Source organism: Notechis scutatus, chromosome Z (assembly GCF_049901735.1).
Source record: "Notechis scutatus isolate UNSWTSFEM ecotype Mainland chromosome Z, rNotScu1.2, whole genome shotgun sequence".
NCBI classification, from domain to species: Eukaryota; Metazoa; Chordata; class Lepidosauria; order Squamata; family Elapidae; genus Notechis; species Notechis scutatus.
The window spans coordinates 12,371,473-12,393,344 of NC_142025.1; the positions used below are offsets into that span (position 1 = coordinate 12,371,473).

At 38.2% G+C, this 21,872-nt stretch overlaps 1 protein-coding gene across 4 annotated transcripts in view; it reads right to left on the reverse strand.

The window, feature by feature from the left end:
• Positions 1-596: 596 nt before the first annotated feature.
• ADARB2 (adenosine deaminase RNA specific B2 (inactive)) overlaps positions 597-21,872 on the reverse strand; it is a 504,709-nt gene continuing 483,433 nt past the window's right edge. For 2 of the 4 annotated variants that reach the window (XM_087946316.1, XM_087946314.1), the window contains exons 10-13: positions 16,423-16,604; positions 10,191-10,369; positions 5,964-6,224; positions 962-1,063 (exon numbers count right to left, since the gene is read on the reverse strand). In XM_087946316.1, coding sequence (XP_087802442.1) covers positions 6,048-6,224; positions 10,191-10,369; positions 16,423-16,604 — 538 coding nt within the window. In that variant the 3' untranslated portion in view covers positions 962-1,063; positions 5,964-6,047. Of the gene's footprint in view, positions 1,064-5,942; positions 6,225-10,190; positions 10,370-16,422; positions 16,605-21,872 lie in introns of those variants that run through there. The other 2 variants (XM_087946315.1, XM_087946313.1) reach the window with 2 other exon arrangements.

Sequence of the window (21,872 nt, forward strand, 5' to 3'; positions counted from 1 at the left end):
TGCCATGGGCCAGATAAGAGGGGTGTTCCTGCGGCAAGCTAGCTTTTGGTTGCTGATATCCTTTAGGCTCCTCCTACTTGCAAATTAGAATCTTTGCATAGGAGATAGTTTTGCATTTTTCTCGTGAAAAAGACCTTTTTACGGCTGGATCGCTTTGATCTGGCTTCAGCTTGTTTTCGTGATAGGCTGGTATCATGACATTGTGAGGCTATGTCTTCAGAAATGATGCATAGGTTGTTCTTATGGTCTATTTTATATTCCAACCCAATTCAATATTTTGAAATGGATGGCACTTAGTCAGTTATTGCAGGACCCTAAAGTCCATCTAACAAACAAAGAAGGAAAATCTTGGTGTTGATAAAAGAGGCTGTATGGATGAGACCATTGAATCATAACTTCTCCACCTGTGGCTTCCCACAGCTAGGACTTCATAAGACCTTTTTCTCAGCGGTCCTATTATTATTCCCAAGATTCCCTCTCTGGTGAAATTCAGAGAAACCCATCCAATCTGCGGAAATTTTCTATTTCAAAGAGACATGTATAGGCCTTTTGCAAAGAGAGGGGAAAGCAAAACCAGCAAACAAACAGATTTTTTTAATAGGCATTTTATTCACTTATAACAGAAACATTCACTTATCAGGTATCACTGAGGTGCAAATTTACAGAATTTAGCAGCAAATTCACACTTGGAAATTGTTATTTTTGTTTGTACAAATCTTACAAATGTACATCCATTTGTACCATATTGCCATTTATCCATGCTCACTATATATACACTGTCTTCTCTTTGAATTTCTAGTGCAGCGCCATTCTCTCCTGTGTTGGAAATGTGGATGTACAATTGGGAAGAAGCTTCATTACAAAATGTTGGGCTATTGCATGAGCTTTGGACTTTGAACTCAAATTCTGAAAGGACAAAACCAACATTTTCAGGGTTTTCCATGGAATTATCCAATACTCTCCATGGTCAAGTTAACAGTGTAAGAAACCTCTGCCATAATTCTTGTTTTCTTTGTTGAGTCTATATTGTCTTTAACTGGTGGATTGGGTGAACTGGTCACTCCTAAAACAACAAAAGTGCTTGTATAAGCAAAGAGTAAGATAAAAACATTATCATCATTATCATCATCCAGAGCTCTTTAATAGACAACAGATTTGCTAAGTATTAGGTAGTATTAAAGGTTCCCCAAAGAACCATTGTCATGATTCTGACAACAATGATTAGGAGTTTAAGAAAACGGTTCAAAAGTTCCATGGGAATCTGGGTAATGAAGTAGCAAGCATGGAGTTTGTGCTGAACCAAGATTTCAGAGTACAAAATGAACAGCCTTATTGGTCCTCAGGCCTCATGTAAGGCAGTTCACAAAACTTCTGATGGAAGTTAGCAAGGAATTCTCTTGCAGGAATGGGATCTAGGGTTATCGTCAGTTTGCAAGAACTGAAGGGGCAGAGGCATGTCTTCACAGGAAATGCCATGTATGATTGGGTTTCTGTGAAACTCCACAAGTTTGTTTCATATATGGAAGAAGAATGTTTTACTGATAGGGAAATTCTAAGAAAGCATTACATATTTTTTTCAACTATAAAGATAACTTCGGAAAAACCACCCTGTTAGTAAAATGGCACTTTAATGTGATCTATTAGCAGCTTTGGCCCACATACTGAAACACAAAACCAAGTTGCAGAGATGTTATTATTAATCTAACTTTCCTCCAAAGGTTACCTTCTCATTTAGGATTCATGTATCCCAGGGGTCTTCAAACTTGACAGCTTTAAGATTTGTGGACTTCAACTCCCAGAATTCTTCCTCCAGTTATGTTAGCTCAGGAATTCTGGGAGTTGAAGTCCACAAGTCTTATTGTATCCGTTCTCATTTTAATCTTACAACAACCCATGAGGTAGGTTCCACTGAGCTATTGTGTCTCCCAGGCAGAGTTTTTAGTGAGAAGGCAATCTTTTCTAAGCAGCTACCCCACATACAATGGGAGCTTCTTTTTATGTGTTTGAATCTCATGGGGAAAAAAAGGATAATGTAGTGATTTGGACCTCATAAGAATGTATGAGATTGATCCAAAGCATCCTGTATTTCCAAAGTTAATAAGTTAACAAAAATGTCTGTTTTCATAGCAGGGAAAATTGAGGAGTGGGGCAATAGACAATCAATCAATCATCAATCATAATAGAGCTGGAAGGGAAAATAGCTCCAAATATCCAAATGCATTCTGAACCTGGGAATTTTTGAAAACATGCTCTTCACGATGAGATTTCATACAATCTTATCTCCCATTTGAGTAAGAAGCACTCAAGCCAGTAGAGTTTACTTCCAAACAAACATGGATGAGTTTGCACATGGATAAATAGAGGACAACAAATATGAAATTCCATTAGTTTCAGCAAAATTTAGAAGAACTTAACTTTCACTGGATTCTTCCTGAAACTATTCTCTCCTTTCTCCAATTCTTTGGGATTTATGAGTGTTTTTTTTGAAAATTTGAGAAATCGCCTCTGTGGGTGTTCTCACAACATGGCCATTTGGAAAATAGTCAGTCATTAAACATCCCCTTATAAAAGCAAATTGTCTGGATGCTTTCTGCCATTCTTTTTCATAGGATGTCCCCCAACTTTTGTCTACTTTTTCTAGAGCTGGGCACATGTCCACACAGAGTGTTGAAAATTTTAACAATCCGAGACTATGTACAAAAATCTTAGGGAATTCAAAGGCTTTCTTGGAACTAAATATAATTCTGGAACTAGTGCTTCCTTTTGCTTGATGAGAGTGTTTATACTTTTAGGAAACTTGAAAGTATATCTTCTTTTTCAAGTTAGATGGAAGAGATGTCCATGGAGAAGCTTGCTCAAGGTCTAATGGAAAATCTCAGTTTCAAAATTAAGCACTTGTTATCATCACAAAGCCTTTTTTAAAATTCCTATCTTGTTGAATTTGTATTTTCTACTATCTCTAGTATAGGGTTTTTATAGGGTTTTTTTTGGTAGTTAACATGGAATGTATTATTTGTTCAAGACATTTCTGCAAGGGGAGTGTTCCTTTTGTAAATCTAATTAAAATTTCTAGTTGATCACAATAATTGTATTTGTACAGACACTATAGCTACATCTTGTAATTTATCACCTTAAAAAAATCATTAAAATACAGCAGCTAGTCCTATCCTGTGACATTAATAAACAAATGTATTTACTCAGTATGGCTCTCAAGATCTTATATACAGAGCATCTAACTTTATCTGCAAAAAACGGGTAGCATCAAGGGAGTTCTAGGGGAGACCTCTCATGCAACAAGTGCGAGAATGAACTCTGCTCTTGTGCATGAGACATAAATCGTTTGGATAGCTCTAAGATACACCAAGACAGATCAGGAACAGCACGTTCATATATACACAATTCATGAAAACTAAAAGTTAGAAACAATAACGCTACACCCGCACATCCTGTCATGTGGAACAACAACAACAAAAAAAAAGAACTACCATTTGGGTAGAGACTAATTCTGGAGGTTCTTAGATTTTCTATAACTTCTCAGGCATCCTAAATACCATCACATCTACATCAGGTGAATATCATACCAATCATTTAAGATATCACCAGTCCAACCTGGTGATGCTGGACTACACAGTGTTAAATGAAGTTGATGTTTGAACTTTCGAAGAACATCCAATTGGAAAGGTGAATTAGGTTTTTTTTTTTCCATTTTGCAACAATGCTCTAAACATGTAATTTGATCGAGGGCAGCAATATTTAAAAATAATGCCAGGATTCGGACCTCAATCACTCAAGGAGAAAGTTGGATGGTGACAGTAATGTTAGGTCTTTAGTTGGCACAACTGTGCTAACTAGGAAACTGAGAAAGCCTTGTTCATAATATATTGTGCTGGTTGAGGCTGCCTTCAGGTCTACTAGATATTAGAAAACTGGTCATAGCTATGAAATAGAGTGATCTTATCAAGGTTAGGAATTGTGCTTCTAAAGAATCTGTAATGTCTAGATGGGCCTCAAATTATCCTTCATGTAGAAACTAGGCCAACAGATTTGTGGACAAACATGAAAGAGAAGGCTCACCCTGCCTCTTTGGTCCACATAAATTAGAAAACTTTCATACCATGCTTGATAGGCAAAAGAATATGAGCAAACCATGTAAGAGTAGAATTAGCACCCTATTTGGAGCGCATCTAATATCAATATATGCCAATTCCTCCCTCTGTATCTTCCAATTCACACTATGTTGATATTAGAATATTTTAAACATACAACTGAATTGCTTTCCATTGGCATTTGTGCAATACCGATGTTCTTCTCCAATTTCTGCAATTTCAGATTTTTGAGCTGGCTGGCCCTAGACCAGATTGTAGTAAGGATTTCAGAAGATTCAAATGCCAAGGATTGTGCAAAGACAAAAGGGGTGTTGTTGCTTACAGCTATACTGAACTTCAGCGCCCTAATTAATATCTTTTTTTTTATTCTGCTTATGAGTAGCAAGCAAATAAATGAAATGTAATGCAGCTTGACTTTAATATGGTATGTGCATCTGGGAGGTCTCCTGTAATGTGCTTTCAACCAATCTAAAGTGTGAAGTCATGTAATGCAACAACGTGGCCCATCTGTGTCTCTTTTAACTAGAGTGCAAAAAAAAAAAAAAAAAAGTGGTTTCTGAGAAGCATGCAACCCGAGGCCATCTGGTGCAGGATGTGATGCCTTGTCCAGAATTGCACCCCTACCAAACTCCTTGTGGTCTTCTCATTTCTCCCAGCCCTCCATAATCCTGCTCTGTCTTTTACTAATCCTTTCCCACTCAAACTGACTTCCCCAGTTCCTCTCAACCTGAGTTTTCAGATCATTGCCTGTCCTCTGTTTCATGCCATATTCTAGCCAGAGCCACCCATCTTTGCTTCTCAACTCTTTTGCAATTTCTTCTTGTTGTTTTGTCTCCTACAATGTTTTCAATTTATAATGGGGGTCTCTAAGTTTGGCAACTTTTAAGACTTGTGGACTTCAACTCTCAGAATTCCCCAGTCAGCATAAGTCTTAATTCCCTCCACAAGTCTTAAAGTTGCCAAGTTTGGAGATCTCTGATTTATAGAAACTAACACTATCTTCATTCTTCTCAGAACTACAGTTGCCTCCCATGAGTTGGAACCCAGAGGAGGATGGAGCCATTTGACAGTGGCAGGCAGGATGCTCTGTAGCCTAACCAGAGACCTTCAAAATGGCAGCTGATAGTTATCACGTGCTGTATATTTGTGCAACCAGCTGCATGATAGAGCCTTTGTGTGTCAAGAACAAGATAGCCATGATCTGGTGTCAATCAGTCTTAGAACCATTTATTTCCTAAATGCAAGGTAAAGACATACAAGCTTTTCCTTGCTTCTTTCTGAAATATTATGCTCCCTGCAGTGAATACACAGAAACTTTTAATCTAAACTTTGGGGCGATATCTTGCTTTTCTATTCCCTTGGTTTTGATGTATTGAGCAGATTTTCTAAAGCTCTGGGGGTGCCACTGTATAGGATTGCAGTCTGAAATCCCACCTCTTTCCTCTCTCTCACACCCACACAGAGAGACACAGGGACATAACTTTCCGTGTTTCAATGTATGCTAATTCTTGCATGTGTTTGTAACCTAGAAAAATCTTCTCATTCTCCTACGATAATTATTGCACTAATGGTGAAGAGGAACACCAGAGGGCTGATGGTTTTGTTTGTTTTTCAGCCAGACGCAACTTGCAACCTGCTGTTGCCTGAAATACAGGTGCTGCTTAGATAATTACAGCAATGTGCTACAAACAAGGAACAAATAGTGAAGGTCATTTTTGTAACCTGGGCTTGTATATCCTTGAGAAGGGATGGGTATGTAAAAGCAGTTTCCTAAAGGTTCAGTGCATTAACCAGAATGTATCTCATATCTAACACATTTAGATACAAGGTTCTGACTTGGGTTGAACGGAGTCTCACATGACGGTCTCTCCGGCTCCCGTAGAGTATTTCTCTTCCCTCCAGTCCTTTTAATATGGTCATGTTACCAAGATGCCAAATGATTCACACCACGAGTAGAAATTGATCTTGCTCTGGGGGTTTTTTCACCCAAGTGCCCAGGCCTGCCTTCTGAAATGCTCTGAACAGCTGCTGTTTGGCAGACTGATAGACATGTGCCACCAGTTTGGCCTCACTGTACACTGATGGCACTTCTCCATGGCTTGATATCGGTGTGCTCAGCTGCAGGGGGAAGAGAAGGGAGGGGGAAATTCAGATGCCAACGAACAAAGAGCTGAAGCCTTGGCCTCTTCTGTAGCTTTGTATCACCATTCTGTCTCCCTCTCTTAAGCTACAAAGAAATTGTGAGCTTTACATGTAACAGTATTCAGGGAAAAAAATATTTGAGAAGATCCGAGTCTCACTGCACAGACAATGCCAGACTACCATCTTCACACAAAAGGGAATTTTGGAGAGCTCAACCAACCAATATTGTACATCATTTGGAAGACTGCCCAGAGTTCTGTGTGCATAAATTCTACCAGTTAATTCACATTCCTCTTTTGGACAGATTTTTTTTTTTGGAAGCATTGTAAAGCCCATGAGAAAGAATGGCCATTGGAATGGGTTAGTTCTTTCCAAATGGACTCTCCATTCTTCTAAATGACTCCATTTTGCTCATTTGGAAGGAACCAGAGTATTTTGAAGGCCACATTCATTTGTCATTTGGGAAAGAGAAACAAAATTGGAAAGGCTGCCATGTTAAGTGGTATGAATAGTCCAATATGTTTCTAATAACAACCAACAAAGGTATTGCTCATTTAAAAAAAAAAATCATAGCATTTTCAAATTTATATTCAAAGAAATGAAACTTCACTTCATATGAAATTGATCGATGCTTTATTTAAAAGCCAATAATCTCTCTAAATTTCTAGGTGAGAAGGGGAGGAATAGAATTCCCCTCCCCTTTCTCCTTTTTTTGTTATTTTGCTAAACATGAATTTGAACTATTTTGTGGACTAGTAGGCAGAAATAAAATTTCAAAGAAGTACAGAAGTAAAAACCACTCTCAGAAAGTCTTACTTCTAATGGGTGGGACGCATGTAAAAAAGGGGTAACAGAATAGAATAACAGACCTTGTAAGGGACTTTGGAGGTCTTCTAGTCCAACCCCCTGCTCAGGCAGCGCTATACCATTTCAGAAAAATGGTTGTAAATCTCTTTTTAAAAACTTCCACCCACAACTTCTAGAGGCAGGTTGTTCCACTGATTAATTGTTCTAACTGTCAGGAAATTTCTCCTTAGCTCTAGACTATTTCTATCCATGATGAGTTTCCACCCATTGCTTCTTGTCCTGCCCTCAGGGGCTTTGGAGAATAGCTTGACTCGGTCTTCTTTTGGCAATCCCATAGATATTGGAATGCTGCTATCATGTTACCCCCAGTCCTTCTTTTCATTAAACTAGACATACCCAATTCCAGCAACCGTTCTTTATATGTTTAAGCCTTCAGTCCCCTAATCATCTTTGTCCTTCTTTGGACTCTTTGTAGAATGTCAATATCTTTTTTTGGGTAAAACTTTGATTATGTAATTTTGGAAACCATCTTGATGTTTTCATCTCCCTTACCTGGCTCTACATCCACTTAACTGTGTCCACCTACACAGGGGTGTCAAACTTACACCATCATGGCAGCGTCAGGTGATGTATCACAACTTTTCCTCCCTTCGCTAAACAGGGTGTGGGTGTGGCCAGTGCGTGACATATCCGGCCTGGCGGGCCGCCAGTTTGACAGCCCTGACCTACAGAGGAAGTTGCTTTATATGTGGATATTCTCTACTGAAATATTCTTCCAACTTCTTCCCACCATCAGTGCCATGTACATATCCCTGTCAGTTTCTCCTTCTTCTCCTACAAAGACAATTCTTTTTGGCTATCCTACTCTTGCTACAGGATGAGCCTGTTTTTATTTATGAGAACCATGTATATGGCATATACTGAAAAATAAGCATAGGCATCATGGTTTCCTTACCCATCTACTAATATGCAATGATTGACATCTCTCCTAGCAGTCACACCCTTGCTTTCCATAGCTTGGGATAAGATTATTTTCATACTGAATTTCAAAAGCTGCAATCTAATTATTCAAATTGAACTCATGTAGGAAGCCAGTCTATGGTGGCAACAAGGATCCTGGTCAACTTGGTAAAGAATTTCTGATGTTCTGATTTGATTCTGGTTTGCACAGCCAGGATATCTGAGGAGGTCAAAAAAGTCAAGATGGCACAATGCAATTGTTGCCTTTCTCCCCTCACCTTTTAATAAAAGGGAGGGACTTTGATTGAGCAAAGAGCATGTTGACTTTTTTGAATGGAAAAAACCCTGATACTTTTATTTTTGCTGTGATTTTTATACGTATTTATTACTTCTGTTGTGTTTTCCTAGGGCATTAAATTAAAAACCAGCTTTGCAAATCAAGACTCCATGTCAGTGCTGAAAAAGAAAAATTCATACTGACATTTGGAGAAAGGATTTAAATAAACAAATGTTTGTGACAGAGAAAAGGTGAATTGTCAAGTGAAAGCACATTTTTTTAAAAAAACAAACCCTTCTTTTCCTATGTTATACTGATAACAAATGCTATAAGAGAGAGCAGTAATCAAGCGTCAAGGATGTACTAAACATACAGAGTGGAGAGGCGGCATTGCTGAGGAGAAGTACTTTGTGGAATAACCTGCAACTGAGGTGCTTCCCAAAAGCAGCCTTAAATGTTTGAAACACACACCTTTGTAATACAATGATCACTTCCAGCCCCTATGCCTGTGGAGATTCTCAATCATCCAGGTCATGGGTGTCCCAAAGGTACTTTTCTAAAAGGCAACCAAACTTGTTTTTTTCCTCCTTGGAATCATTTGGCTTCTCATCTTTAGAAGCTCTTCAGTTCTTGAATGAAAAGCAAAATATTTTTGATGAGAAAAACCAATTGCCTTTTGGAAAAAGGCACCTTTTGGACTTCCACCTCCTGTTCATTAGCGGTTGCAAAAAAAAATATGTTCATTTTTGTTTTATTAACTTCTTGTTTTGCACAATTAAATTCATGACCTTATTTCTGGACACAATATGACCAAATGAAGAGTGAGAATTTAAAATCTGGGGGAAATTATGGAGTCTGGAGAATCCAGTAGGAGAGCATATATTCAGTCACGTGAGTGACCTGGTACAGTCCTAAGGATGTTCTTTTCATGACTTCTTCACACTTCCTGAAACACAGGGAGGTGTAAAAGAGGGCATGGGGCATCTTGTCAAAGGTAGAGACTTAAGCAAGAGTTTCCTTTTTTATTCATTTCTTTATTTCTGCTCTGTTTTCTTCTGATGGGAAGCTGGATTTGTTAAGCTTCTCTCCTATAGGAAAAAGAGGATTTCCTTTCTTACAGCCTAAAAAAAAATAATATACCAAAAAGTTGTTTTTTTATTTCATGCATTTAATACTTAAATAAATAAATTAATAGCAGTGCCTGTTAGAGGGATCTCGGAGCTAGTGGAGTTTCTGGTGAGTTATGTGATTCTTATCATTTGGGAATTAGCCCGTGACAAGCGCTTTATCTAGCTTGACACTTTTACGAGGTGTGAAATACTCTTGGCTGAAGCCCAGAAAGGAAAAAAGCCAAAAAGATGTCCATTTGTTATTCTAGTCTGCGTGCCTTTTTGAGGTTATTGGGGGCTCTCTGTGTCCCACAGAGCCTTAGCTAGGGGCTCCCCCAAGCCCCTGCAAGCCCCCAGCAGCCCACCCCTGAATTCCTTTTCCCAAATCTTCAGAGATACAGGTGTTCTGTGGCACTATGTAAGCTTTTTAATAAACTTTACCTATTTATTCAAGAATCTGTTTTTACATCCTCATAATGGTCTTGGTTCTATCCACATGCACATTCCCCACCATCCAGTCAGAGCTGAAGAGGCTTCTTGGATGAGAAACAAAACGTCTTCAAAGAAAAACCAGAAAGTCCAGTTGCCTCTTGATAAAAAAGCACCTTTGGAACAACCATGGCTTGGATGACTGAGAATCTCCATACACTCTCACGCTTGTGGTCCATGATATTTGGATAAAAAATGTCAATACTAAAATACTGAATCTCCAGGGACAAAGATTTGCAGTTGATAGATATCCTCTACCACTCAAACAATCCAGTTTTTTCACCAGTTTTTCACACTTACCTTTCCATAAAGCTTTGCCCACTGAGTGTAAAACATGTGCTTGCAGAGTCGTGAACAACTCCCACAGTTTTTTTTCCCTGTTGTGGCATTAATAAGCTCTAAGTCTGCTGTGCCTGCTATCCAATTCACACTGAAACCAGGTGATTTCCCAGCCCGCCTCCTTTCAGCGTTACTCACTCCTGTCAAAGGGGAAACAGAAAACATCAAGCATTAAAAGCAATAGGTTTGAAAAATAAAAAATGGAGCTTCTATTTTATTGGGAAATAAGCTATATTCCCATACCTATATACACATCAATATGTTCTTATCCCTTGGCTGGAATCTGCTTGGATCAATATATGCTTTTAAGAAGTGTTCAGTTAATGTTGCCAAAATATAATTAAGATTCTGTTTGCATGCATACATTTTGACAGCCTTTGTTGATATAAAATCACTGTCTGGTTGACAATGGCTGCTTTCTACAAGTGTTTAATATGGAAAAAAAATCTAAATTAGGGCACATTAGAAATAAAGACAGCAGGTATCTGTCCATGGGATGGGCAGATTCCAAATTTTGTAACAGAATAATATATGTAATGGGATCAACCAACATGGGCAACCAGATTTTTTTTTACTATGAAAAGTAATAGACAAAGCTATTTTGGCTGCCAAAGATTTTATGAAATTTATTACATTTTTACTTTTTATTATTTTACTCTCATAGCCCAAATAAAGGTGTTAAACATTTTATTCTTAAAAATGATTTTAAAATAGGACAAATACTCCATTTTTAAACCTTGTTTTTTAATTTTTACACAAAAGCATTTGAATCAGTCTCAGAGGCATCACTGCATTACAGATTCTTAATAATTTTAACCTTGGTTTAATAAAATTAACAAAGAAAAAAAATAGCAAAAACAAAAAATCAGAAGAAAATATATAATTCCTCATTATTATGCAATATGGCGGATACTACACAGGTCCGTATGCATGATGCAGAGGCAATTCAAATAGTTTGATCTGGAAAATTAATCCAATTGTCAATGCACATCAATCTGGAAATTCAGTTAAATTCAATTTCTTTAAACTGAATCAATGAAACGGGTAGATTAGGCTTGAATTTTAGAATCAATTTGGCACAAATTGTTTCTGTGCATGGATGAAACACCCAAAATCATCCATATCAATTCAAAACATCCAATTCGTTGATACAAATTAAGTATCTAAGTCAATTCAGAAAGCTAATTTGATTTGGAGATTGAACTGACATGCCTTTAAATCAAGCCTCCAAATTAAATATCTGCATAGCTTGAATAGATAAAGCAGTTTGATATATATGCGGATTAAATAAATTACAGGTACTGAAACATTCTATGCATTTGCACCAGTTAGAAGCAACTGGAAAATACACTTGAAATGGTCACTTATTAAAAGATTTATTAAAAATCCTCTGTATTTCTGAGCTTCTATACCAGAAGGAACCCATTTCCTTAGCTAAGTGGCTATATCCTAAGTGACTGTGTACAGATGAATCAAAATGAAAATATAATTGAGTTATTATTTCATGCTGAACTTGTAATCACATTTATGTCATATTAATAGCAATCTCCATTTCTTCACTATGATAACTGATCTGTTTGTATCTTAGGGGGAATATGTTGTAAAGTAAATGCAGTTCTTACACCATGGTGCTATTTAAATACATCCATCTGACAATTGTTGCACATAGATCTCACTCTATGACTTGACATGAATGTGTCAGCCTCTGTCAGAATTATTATGTTACTTACTGGATAGTGTGCCAACCTATGACAATATGTGCCAGATAAGGACTGCCTAGGATAAAGCCATAGGTAACAGAACAAACATAGATGCAGCAATCTAATAATCAGAAGAAAATAAAGCATTTGGTCAAATTAATAGCTTTTGTATTCAGGCACTACCAAGGATTTCAGAAGATAAAAGCCAAGCACAAATGGTCTCCAGATACTTCCTATCAAGAGATCAACATTTCTGTTAGAAAATAAAAGGAAATGAAAGCCGAGAGAAGTTAAAGTCTGGCTGTTAATAAATATATTTGGTGAGCAGACATTGCAGCATTTTTATCCCTTGTCTTCTAAAAGAATTTTTTTTGTGTGTGGAAGAAGATTTAGGGAACTTGGAGAAATTAAATAGGAAAGCACTGTAGCAAAGTACTAACTCTAAACTTTGGTAACAACCTCTAATCCTCTTTCTGAGGAGAAAATAATTGGTTTTAAATCTGGAAGACCTTTGCATCACATCCATTTCTAACTCCATTGTATGTCCTTGGTTGGCAGGTCCGCATCTCTAGCTTTGGTCTTACATTTCTTAAGTGTGAGCAATTTAAAAAACAAAATCCTCAGAGGGCTGGAAAATACAACAAATTCTTTGCAAATTGAAAGTGCAATTGAAAACAATAACTTGTTGGAATGAACTGGAATGAGTCTCTAATGATTTATCAGAATGGATTACATATTGTTAACAGAGAGGACAAAATAGAACACAAACCGGGACTATACATTAATAAGGAAGGCCTTCTAGCTCATGAGAGTTCTTTTCTGTTCTTACTCTCCTGGTACTAATTGGTGGATCAAGACTCTCATTCTCCTACTTTAGATCCTTTACCTTTAAAAAAATAATAAATCCAAAACATCCAAAATTTCTCTTGCACAAATAGTGCAAATACTATCATGCAGGAAAGACCTTCACAGCAAAGATCATGAGCCTGCATGCTGAAAGAAGAAAATTATGAGCCTGCATGCTCAAAGATAAGGACAATCAACAAATCTGGGGAAAGCATTAGAAAAGACCTATTTTGCTGAAATACTAGAACATCAAAGTCCAAGCAGACTATAGCCAAGCAGACAACACTGTGAGAGGTTGGATCAATAATTTGCCACATTAATATATCATAACATAGCAATGGAAGTATATTTGTTTCATGATCTAAGGCAGGGCTGTCAAACTCAATTTCATTGAGGGCTACATCAGGGTTGTGTTTGACCTGGAGGGGCTGAGATGGGCGTGGCCAGAGTGAGCATGGCCAGCTCGATGTCACTCGTGTCGGGGAGTGCCTGTGATGGCCTGAGCGCTCTGCCAGTGAAAACAGGCTCCTGAGCTCCGTTTTTGGCTGCCACAGCTTCCTGCAACCCTCTGCGAGTGAAAACAGAGCTCAGGAGAGCTGCCTACAGCTCTCCCTAGTTCCGTTTTTGCTGGCAGAGGCACCGTGGGCCAGTCCTTCGCTGTTTCCAAGTTAGCCCCTCGGGCCAAATCTAAGCACCTTGCAGGTCGCATCCAGCCCGTGGGCCTTGAGTTTGACACCCCTGATCTTGGGTTATTACCTTTTTCCAAATAAATTTACATTTTCTTCAGAGTAAGTTTACAGGGGTTATGTTAGTGATAGGACAGACTATAGCCAATGGTAGCTGTTGCTTCTTCCAATCCCTGTTTCTGATATCCATCTGCTCTGTTTTCCTCTTGAAGATACTATTTTATTAAGTTTTTATTAGTATCCCAAGTGGACCAGATGGAAAACTCCACAAGATGAAAGAATTCTACTTTATTGTAAGGCTACATTAACTGAATCTTACACATCTGAAAGTACAAATATCTCTTTTTACTGGCTAATAAGTTAGGGTGGATCCTTTCTAAGTTTCTTTCACTGTCCATTAGTCAGTTGTAAGCCTTTTTTTATTTGATCATTCCTAAGTCAATATCTCCTTCCTCTATTTTCCAAGATCATTCTCACATTCTGTTATAGTTTCTGAGTCATATTATCTTGCCATCCTGTATACTAAAAAAGAAATATTATAATTGGATGAAGACTTTGAAATGGGCTGAGAACTGGAGATTACAGGTTGCCAACCCCATTGTTTGTTGAATTACAAAGATGTCGTAGCTGTGTAAATTAAAATTAGCACCGTCCTTTCTTTCTTTGTGAGGCTAATGATGAAAAGAGATGGTCTCAATGCTTACAGCATGATTGTCTGCAGGCAACAGTTTTCATTTGATCAGTTCCACCTGAGCTACAATCCTCCACTAACTGAGAACCAAAACTCCCCAAAAGGCTGCACATGGAAGACTATTCCTAAATGGGGCTAATATTTCATTATGTGTTCATGAGTCCTACAAGGAGCAACCAATAATAGAGAAAGAGCAAGGAAACATGCATATAGCAACCTGAGGATATGGGAAAGATAAAAATTCTAGGCAGGATTCGCCATTTTTAGTTGTAGTCCAGTTTTGACACTGACTAAATCTCCTACATGAAAGCATCCTTAATTCTACCCCTTGTCCATCTGGCATATGCAGGATGTTGCAGCCTTCAGTGGCTTGACATGGTCTTGCTTCTTCAACGAATTTCCATTTCATTCAGTGTTGCACTTAGCTCATTAAAATGACGTGCTTAACCACATAACTAAATGGTGAATAGTTTTAAATCTGCTCTTAAATAAATTTTATGATCCAAGGTTCTAGTTTGGCTTTAATACTTAATTGGTGCTTTAAGTTCTTTGACTAAGAACAGATGTCTGTCTGTCTATCTATCTATCTATCTATCTATCTATCTATCTATCTATCTATCTATCTATCTATCTATCTATCTATCTATCTATCATCATCAATCTCAGAGGTGGGATTCAACTTTTTATACCACCAGTTCTGTGGGTGTGGCTTGATGGGTGTGCTTTGTGCACGCATGTATGTGCATGCACCAAACGCGTGCTTTGCGCGCACAGAGAGGGTTTGAAACTGACCTTCTCCTGCAATCCTGCACTCACCCTGTGTGTTCAACAGCTGACGTGCGGCAATCCATTATGCCACGCGAAGCAGCTGAGCTTCAAAACCAGGAAATAAAAGTCAGTATAGAGCCGGGGAGGGCAGGTGAGCCCAGCAGCTGATCATCGGAGTAAACCGGTTCACCCACTGATGATCCTTGGAGCTACAAGTTTGGCTGAATGAGGCCGAACCAGTAGAATACCACTCCTGATCTATCCATCTCTATAATCTACAGTATCCATCTATCCATCTGTCTGTCTGTCAGTCTTTCTGTCTGTCTGTCTATCATCTAATCACTTGAAGAATAATGGAAAATTGCTTTATTGGATAAAGATTGTATCTAACTCTAAAACCTTTCTAGTCATCCATTGATGTCTCTAATAATGGTTAATGGTGCAAGCCATTTTTTTAAAAAAAACTAGTATGCATTAATCATAGTACAAACTGCTATAAATGTCTAATTCATATATTCACATAGAGTCACATGGGAAACCACTGATATAAACACTACCCTTTCAAATACCAAAGAATTAAAAACAATGCTGACTCAGGAACTCTTGTTTCTCAGTTTGCAGCAGTAAAGTTAAAATTTACTGTAGTGCTCAGTATTTTTAACTATTTTGTGTTGTGTTTCTGGTTAGGAAAAGTATGGATGGTCAAAATCAATGAACTACTAATGATAAAAAAAAAGGACAGCTTTGAACAAAGAAAAAAATATCTCATTTTACCTGGATTAGAACAGGAAATATGAGGTTTTATACATATGCCTGGAGACGTTAAACATTTAAATTTCAAGCAAGCAAATAAATGTAGTCAAAGACACACTCCCTTGAGTGTATCTCCCTTGAGATCCAAAGTGGTCAAAGAGGAAGTAAAGAAGAAATAAATGCAATGTTCTCCTTCATATCCCTCACTGATTATTCTAGGGAAAAGTGTAGAAAATGTGGAGATAATCTTGATAAAGAAATGCAGGAATGATTAAAGGAGAAGAAATGACACCTTAGTCTGAGGAAAGGAAAAAAACATGAAAAAGAAACTCAAAATAGTTTCATTTTGATAATTTATTCGGTGTAAGAGAGAGGAAAAGGAAATTCTGGATGGCCTTCAAACTTCCATTTCTATACTCTGTAACAAGAAAGTCCCATTCCTATATTCCTTTTGGTTTCTATTTCTTGACCTATCTTACCTTGAAGAGCTGATCTCTTCAAGAACTCTTCCTAGGAAAGACAAGTTATCACGGACCAAAATAGGAGCAGAGGAAGGAAGGGAGGCACTGTTTCAACTTCAAATGCTTTAACCTTAAGGATAGACTGAATCATTATTAGTGGCATAAAACAACAAAGAAGATAAAGTTCTTTAAGATGTGTCATGCAGCTTGGAAGAGCTGTTTTAGAGTCCCATAATACAAGCCATGGGAAGGCAGGCAATTTATGTTTCTAAGCCAACATGAGCTTACCACTCAGGAGAAGCTGATTACACCGGTATGAAGCTGGAAGTTGACCAACATCTTCTAATCTATGGCTCATTACCCGTGAAAGGTGACCAGTGTGAGAGAGGCTTCCCACAATAATGCTATGCAAATATACTGGCTCGATGAAGTAGCTAAGAAGTGCGCCTTGCAATCCAAGGACATTCCATCTGGAAAAGAAATTCAACAGTGAAAAAGATGTTCTGCAAGGGAAGAAATTAGAGATGAATTACATTGTGGGTAACAAAACAATATTCAGAGACATGGCAAAGCTTATTAGGTGGATGCATAGGTTTATTTTGCAGAGAAAAATCTTGAGTGGATGCAGGGGGTATGTCTGGGATGGATCACATTCTTTTGATCTAAACCAGTATGCAGAATGCCATAAGCTTCCCCAATCTGATGCTATCCAGATGTGTTGGCATTTTAACTTCCATAATTCCAGTTTCAGAAATCTGGATATCTGGAAGTCACCAGGTTTCAGGAGGTTGATCTGGAATGCTTTAGAACTAATACTATAATGGAAGGAAAAATATGACTTTGGTTAAGGATACTTCATGATAGGCAAGAGTCAGATATGTAAAATATACTATTACATGTCTCTCCGGGTCTATGGACTGTTATTAATATTTAGCTGGCCTCCAAAATCTTAAACTGCTCATATCCATAGTATCCTAGAGAACATCCTTTTCATCTCACCTGCTTATAAAATTATTGAGTTGGAGTTCATTCTGGAAGCCCTCCTTCATCGAGATCAGAATGGCAAAGGAGTTTTCTTCAACAATAGCACCTACCTTATTTCTTTTCTAAGTTGTAGAAGGGTGAACACTAATACCTACCTGCCTTTTGCAATGAAGGCTAGGGTTCTCTATTTGATCAGAGGGTTTGGGGATTGCCTAAAATTAACATAACAATTCTCCTTGTAGACAGTTTATCGATATAAATTTCCCTCCTAGAGAGTTTATCCATATTCCTAACACTCCATCCTGTTCTTGAAGAACACGCCATAAGAAAAACTGCCACACATACGTTGCCTTTAGTGGGTTTAATGATGATGAGCTGAAATATGGGAGACATTTTAGAAAAGGTTAGAGAGATTTTGCTATTTAAGGCAACATCCAGTGGTTGCTGTGCTGGAAAAAAAAAAGCATTTAAAGTGCAAATCTGTACCAGCAGGAAGCATTATGTAGCTAATTTCTTACATCATTGTTCTTTTCATTAATTAACATTTCTCAACCGTTAGTGCTATAATTGCGGTGCCTCTGTGCCGTACGTCTCTTTCCATGATTAATAAGGAGCCATTATACTTCCCTTTCCTGAAGCAGTCAATTAACACGAAATACTTTCCATTAATTACTGAATGTTTAAAACCAGCATGCTGTACCTGGAGAGCAATCTGCTCAAGGAACCTGTGACAAAAATTGCTTTCAGAAGTTCTTTTAAAATTTTATTCCTCTCTCTCTCTCTCTCTCTCTCTCTCTCTCTCTCTCTCTCTCCCCTCCCCTCTCTCTCACACACACAAAAGAGCAAACCACAGGCAATTTAGTTGGCTATATTAATTTGCTTTAGAAGCAAGGCTGGCGAATGAGAAACATCTTTTAATCTCATGGAAGACAAGGCAGCCATCTGGCTGCTGGAGGATTTCTGGGTGAGACTTCCCCTCTCTTTCTCTCTAAAATGCAGGTCATTAAAGTAATGTGTTCATCCTACATAAAACTCAAATGGAAGATAAAAGGTAATATTTATATACAAACAATTTAGTCCCACCATTTAAACAGTCATTGGTTTTATGAAACATTTACTTTAGTCTATCAGATTTGCATATTTTCATTTGGGTTTGTGTATATGGGGGAAAAATGCAAGCATATATGGTCATTTCTTCAGATTATCTGCCTATTTACCATCCATCCAACTTATTATGTTTAAAGGCTACTCTGTGCTAAAACAAATCAAGAATGAAATCAAAGAAAACTGGAAAGCTTTGCAAATGTTAAACAATGTTAGATTTATTTAATAACAGAACTGATTTGTCATCAGAGATTCTGTTTTGGTAGAAATACATATATTATCTCAAAATTGTTTCTGGAATAATTTAGAACAGACTCCAAAACTTCTAAGACAGAACCTTAATGTCATCAATATTTTCTTCTTATTAATAAGATGTTCCCTGTCTCATCTTACAATGGCCATCCTGTGGTTATGATCCTTTCCATTAACCATTCTACTATATTCAGATTTATGTATTCTCACTAAACATGGAAGTTCAATATAGCAGTTTAGGATCTCTGATGTAAAATAATAGAGTTGGAAGGGACCTTGGAGGTCTTCTATTCCAACCATCTGCTCAAGCAGGAAACCCTATACCATTTCAGACAAATGGTTTTCCAATCTCCTCTTAAAAAATTCTAGTGTTGGAGCATTCACAACTTCTGGAGGCAAGTTGTTCCACTGATTAATCGATTAAGTAATGCAGCTTGCCTGTTCAAAATCACAGAGCATGGTATCTGACAGGTTCATGAAGGATCAGACTAATGGATTCTTGTCTTTGGGGATACTTCACATCCCTGGAGTTGCAGGCAAACTATCTTGGATAGCAGCTGTTAAGAAGCAACAATGGGTTAAGACTGTTTGTTGGTCTATATTTATGAGCTTCTGGAATACAAATGACTATGAATATCAAATAATTGCTAGACTTATTCAGCAGTGCTCTTTTGTATTTTAGGAATGGGCCCCAAATACGGATTGCAATATAGCAGTAGCAATGGCACTTAGACTTATATACTGCTTCACAATGCTTTACAGTCCTCTCTAAGTGGTTATAGTGTCAACATATTGCCCCCAACAATCCTCATTTTACTGACCTTGGAAGAATGGAAGGCTGAATCAACCTTGTGAGGGTGGGACTTGAACTGCCAAATTGCAGTCAGCCGGCAGTCAGCAGAAGTAGCTTGCAGTACTGCATTCTAACCACTGTGCCACTGCAGCTCCTAGATCCGTGGTGGTGAACCTATGGCACATGTGCTGGAAGTGGCATGCAAAGCCATTACTGCTGGCACATGAGCACTCACCCAGAAAAGGTCTATTGTGCATGCATGCACGCCACCTGCCAGATGATTGTTGGGTATCTGGTGTGCATGTGCGAGGGTGAGGTGGTGTGTAGGATACACTCGTGCATGCACAGAAACACGTGGCATGCGTGGGGGCACTCGCATGCACAGGAGACATGGGAGGATGTGCACATTGCCTTTTGGGTGATGGCATTCGAGCACACGCAGGCAATTATCAGCACGGGAGCCCAAAAAGGTTAGCTATCACTGTCCTAGATAGATAAAATATATGTCTGAGGATCCACTAAATAAGTTCATGTTGCTTGGCCAGTAAATTTCAAAAGATGTAGAGAATGCCTTTCTACAAAACATTCTATTTTTGTCAGAATGAAATTTCCTTGTTGCTTTATATTCATTCAACTGACATTAAATTGAATAAATTCAACTAACATTGAATGAATTAAGGATTTCATCAAAGCAACATCAGAGATGTCTGCAATTGAAGGATGCAGGTTGAAAATGATCTGCGGAATGATTGCAAGAGAGAAGGAAACTCAAACATTGTCCTCCATTAGTACAATCATTGGGGAAAAAAAGACACCTAATATGTAGACTCTACAACTATACATATCCTTACCTGAATTAGTTGGTTTTTTTTTTGTCTCAGTACATCACTTTATCAACCAATAAGAGGGACCACAACCAACGGTTTGCATTTTAAAATTTCCCACTCACATAATACCCTGTTTCTCCAACAATACGGCCTCCCCCAATAGGAAGTCCCAGCATGTTTTATAGGCATGAAATGAAATTAAGCCCCTCCCCCCAAATTAAGGCCTATATTAAAACATGCGAAATGGTGGGGGATGGTGGGGGGGCTTGCCGTTAGGAAGTACTTTTGTTGCACACCCGGATATGGTGCTGCCTGCATTGACCCCGATACGAAGTGCCCCACCAACACCGAGGTCAACATCCAAGCTGTCGCCGCCTGGCCGCCTGAAGATGCAAGGGGGGGGGGGGAAATTAAGTCACCCCCGAAAAGACGGCCTAGCCATTTTTTCAGGGCTCAAAAAAAAAAAAAACAAGACCCAGCCTTATTATATGAGAAACATGGTAGAAATTTATCAGATAGAAAGGTAAATTAGTTTTTTTCCATATAGAGAAGAATTTCTCTGTTTCTCTCAGTCCAAATCCCAGAAACAGTTTTATTAACATAATTAACAACAATGTTGCTTTTTTGGTTTTCTTGCTATAGATAGAAAGCTGTAGTTACAATTCCACTTATTTCCCCATGGATAGATATTTTCAAAGTTAAAATTTTTGAAATATTAACCTGATTACAGAAAGTGAAAGCACTACTGCATTCCAGGCACTCAATACATCAATGTGACTTGTCTTGCTAAGAAGGCATATGATGGATAGACGGATATTTTCTTTTAATTGTGCAGAACATTGAGAATGCACCTTTCAAGGACACAACCCCAGCTGAAGTAACTTCCAGAAAAATTGACTCATCCACTTAAGGGGAGCAGGATATTCAATTAGTACCATGTTTCCCTGAAAATAAGACCCTGTCTTTTATTATTTTTTTGCCACCATCCCCATGGGGGGATGTCATCCACTGACTAGCCTCACTTGAGCATGTCGTCCCGGCTTCCTTTTAGCTGTCAGAGGCCTTCAGGAACTTCTTCTGTGTCCAGCAAGGCTTTCCTGAAGGCCTCTGCAGCCGATAACAGAGCTCCAAATCGATCTGGGGCTCTGTTATCAGCTACAGAGGCCTTTACAAAAGTTGTGCTGGCTGCAGAAGAAATGGGCTCACAAGGCAGGTGTTGGGGTATGCGAGGCCTGGCTGCAACTGAAGGAAAGTAATAGGGCAGCTCTACCATTCCCATCCTCATCCTAGCTTAATTTTTACCTATGCACCCTGGAGTGGGTGGGATCTTAATTAGAACTTATTTTGGGGTTAGGGCTTATATTGGGCACACATGTAAAATCAAGCTAGGACGTACTTTCAGGGTAGGTTGTATTTTTGGCGAAAGAGGTAATTTAAAAAAGTATTTTTTTAAAAAAATATTTTGCTTCTCATCCAAGAAGCATCTTCAAGGAAAAATAAGTTGCCTCTTGAAAAAAGCATATTTGGGACCACCATGACTTGGATAACTGAATACCTCCATACCTCCATTTTTGAAAAATTATTGGGTTTTGGCTTCTATTGTGAGCAGTCCAGAGCTGTGGCTGGATGAACAACCGTGCATATCTTTTAAATAAAAAGTATTTAAATAAAGTATTTGAATTTTATCCTGATTTGTCCTGAATTACACCAAAACCAGGGAATTTGGATGGATTTAAATCTAAGTCCTTGGGACTGAATTTTAGTGTGCACTTGGAAAT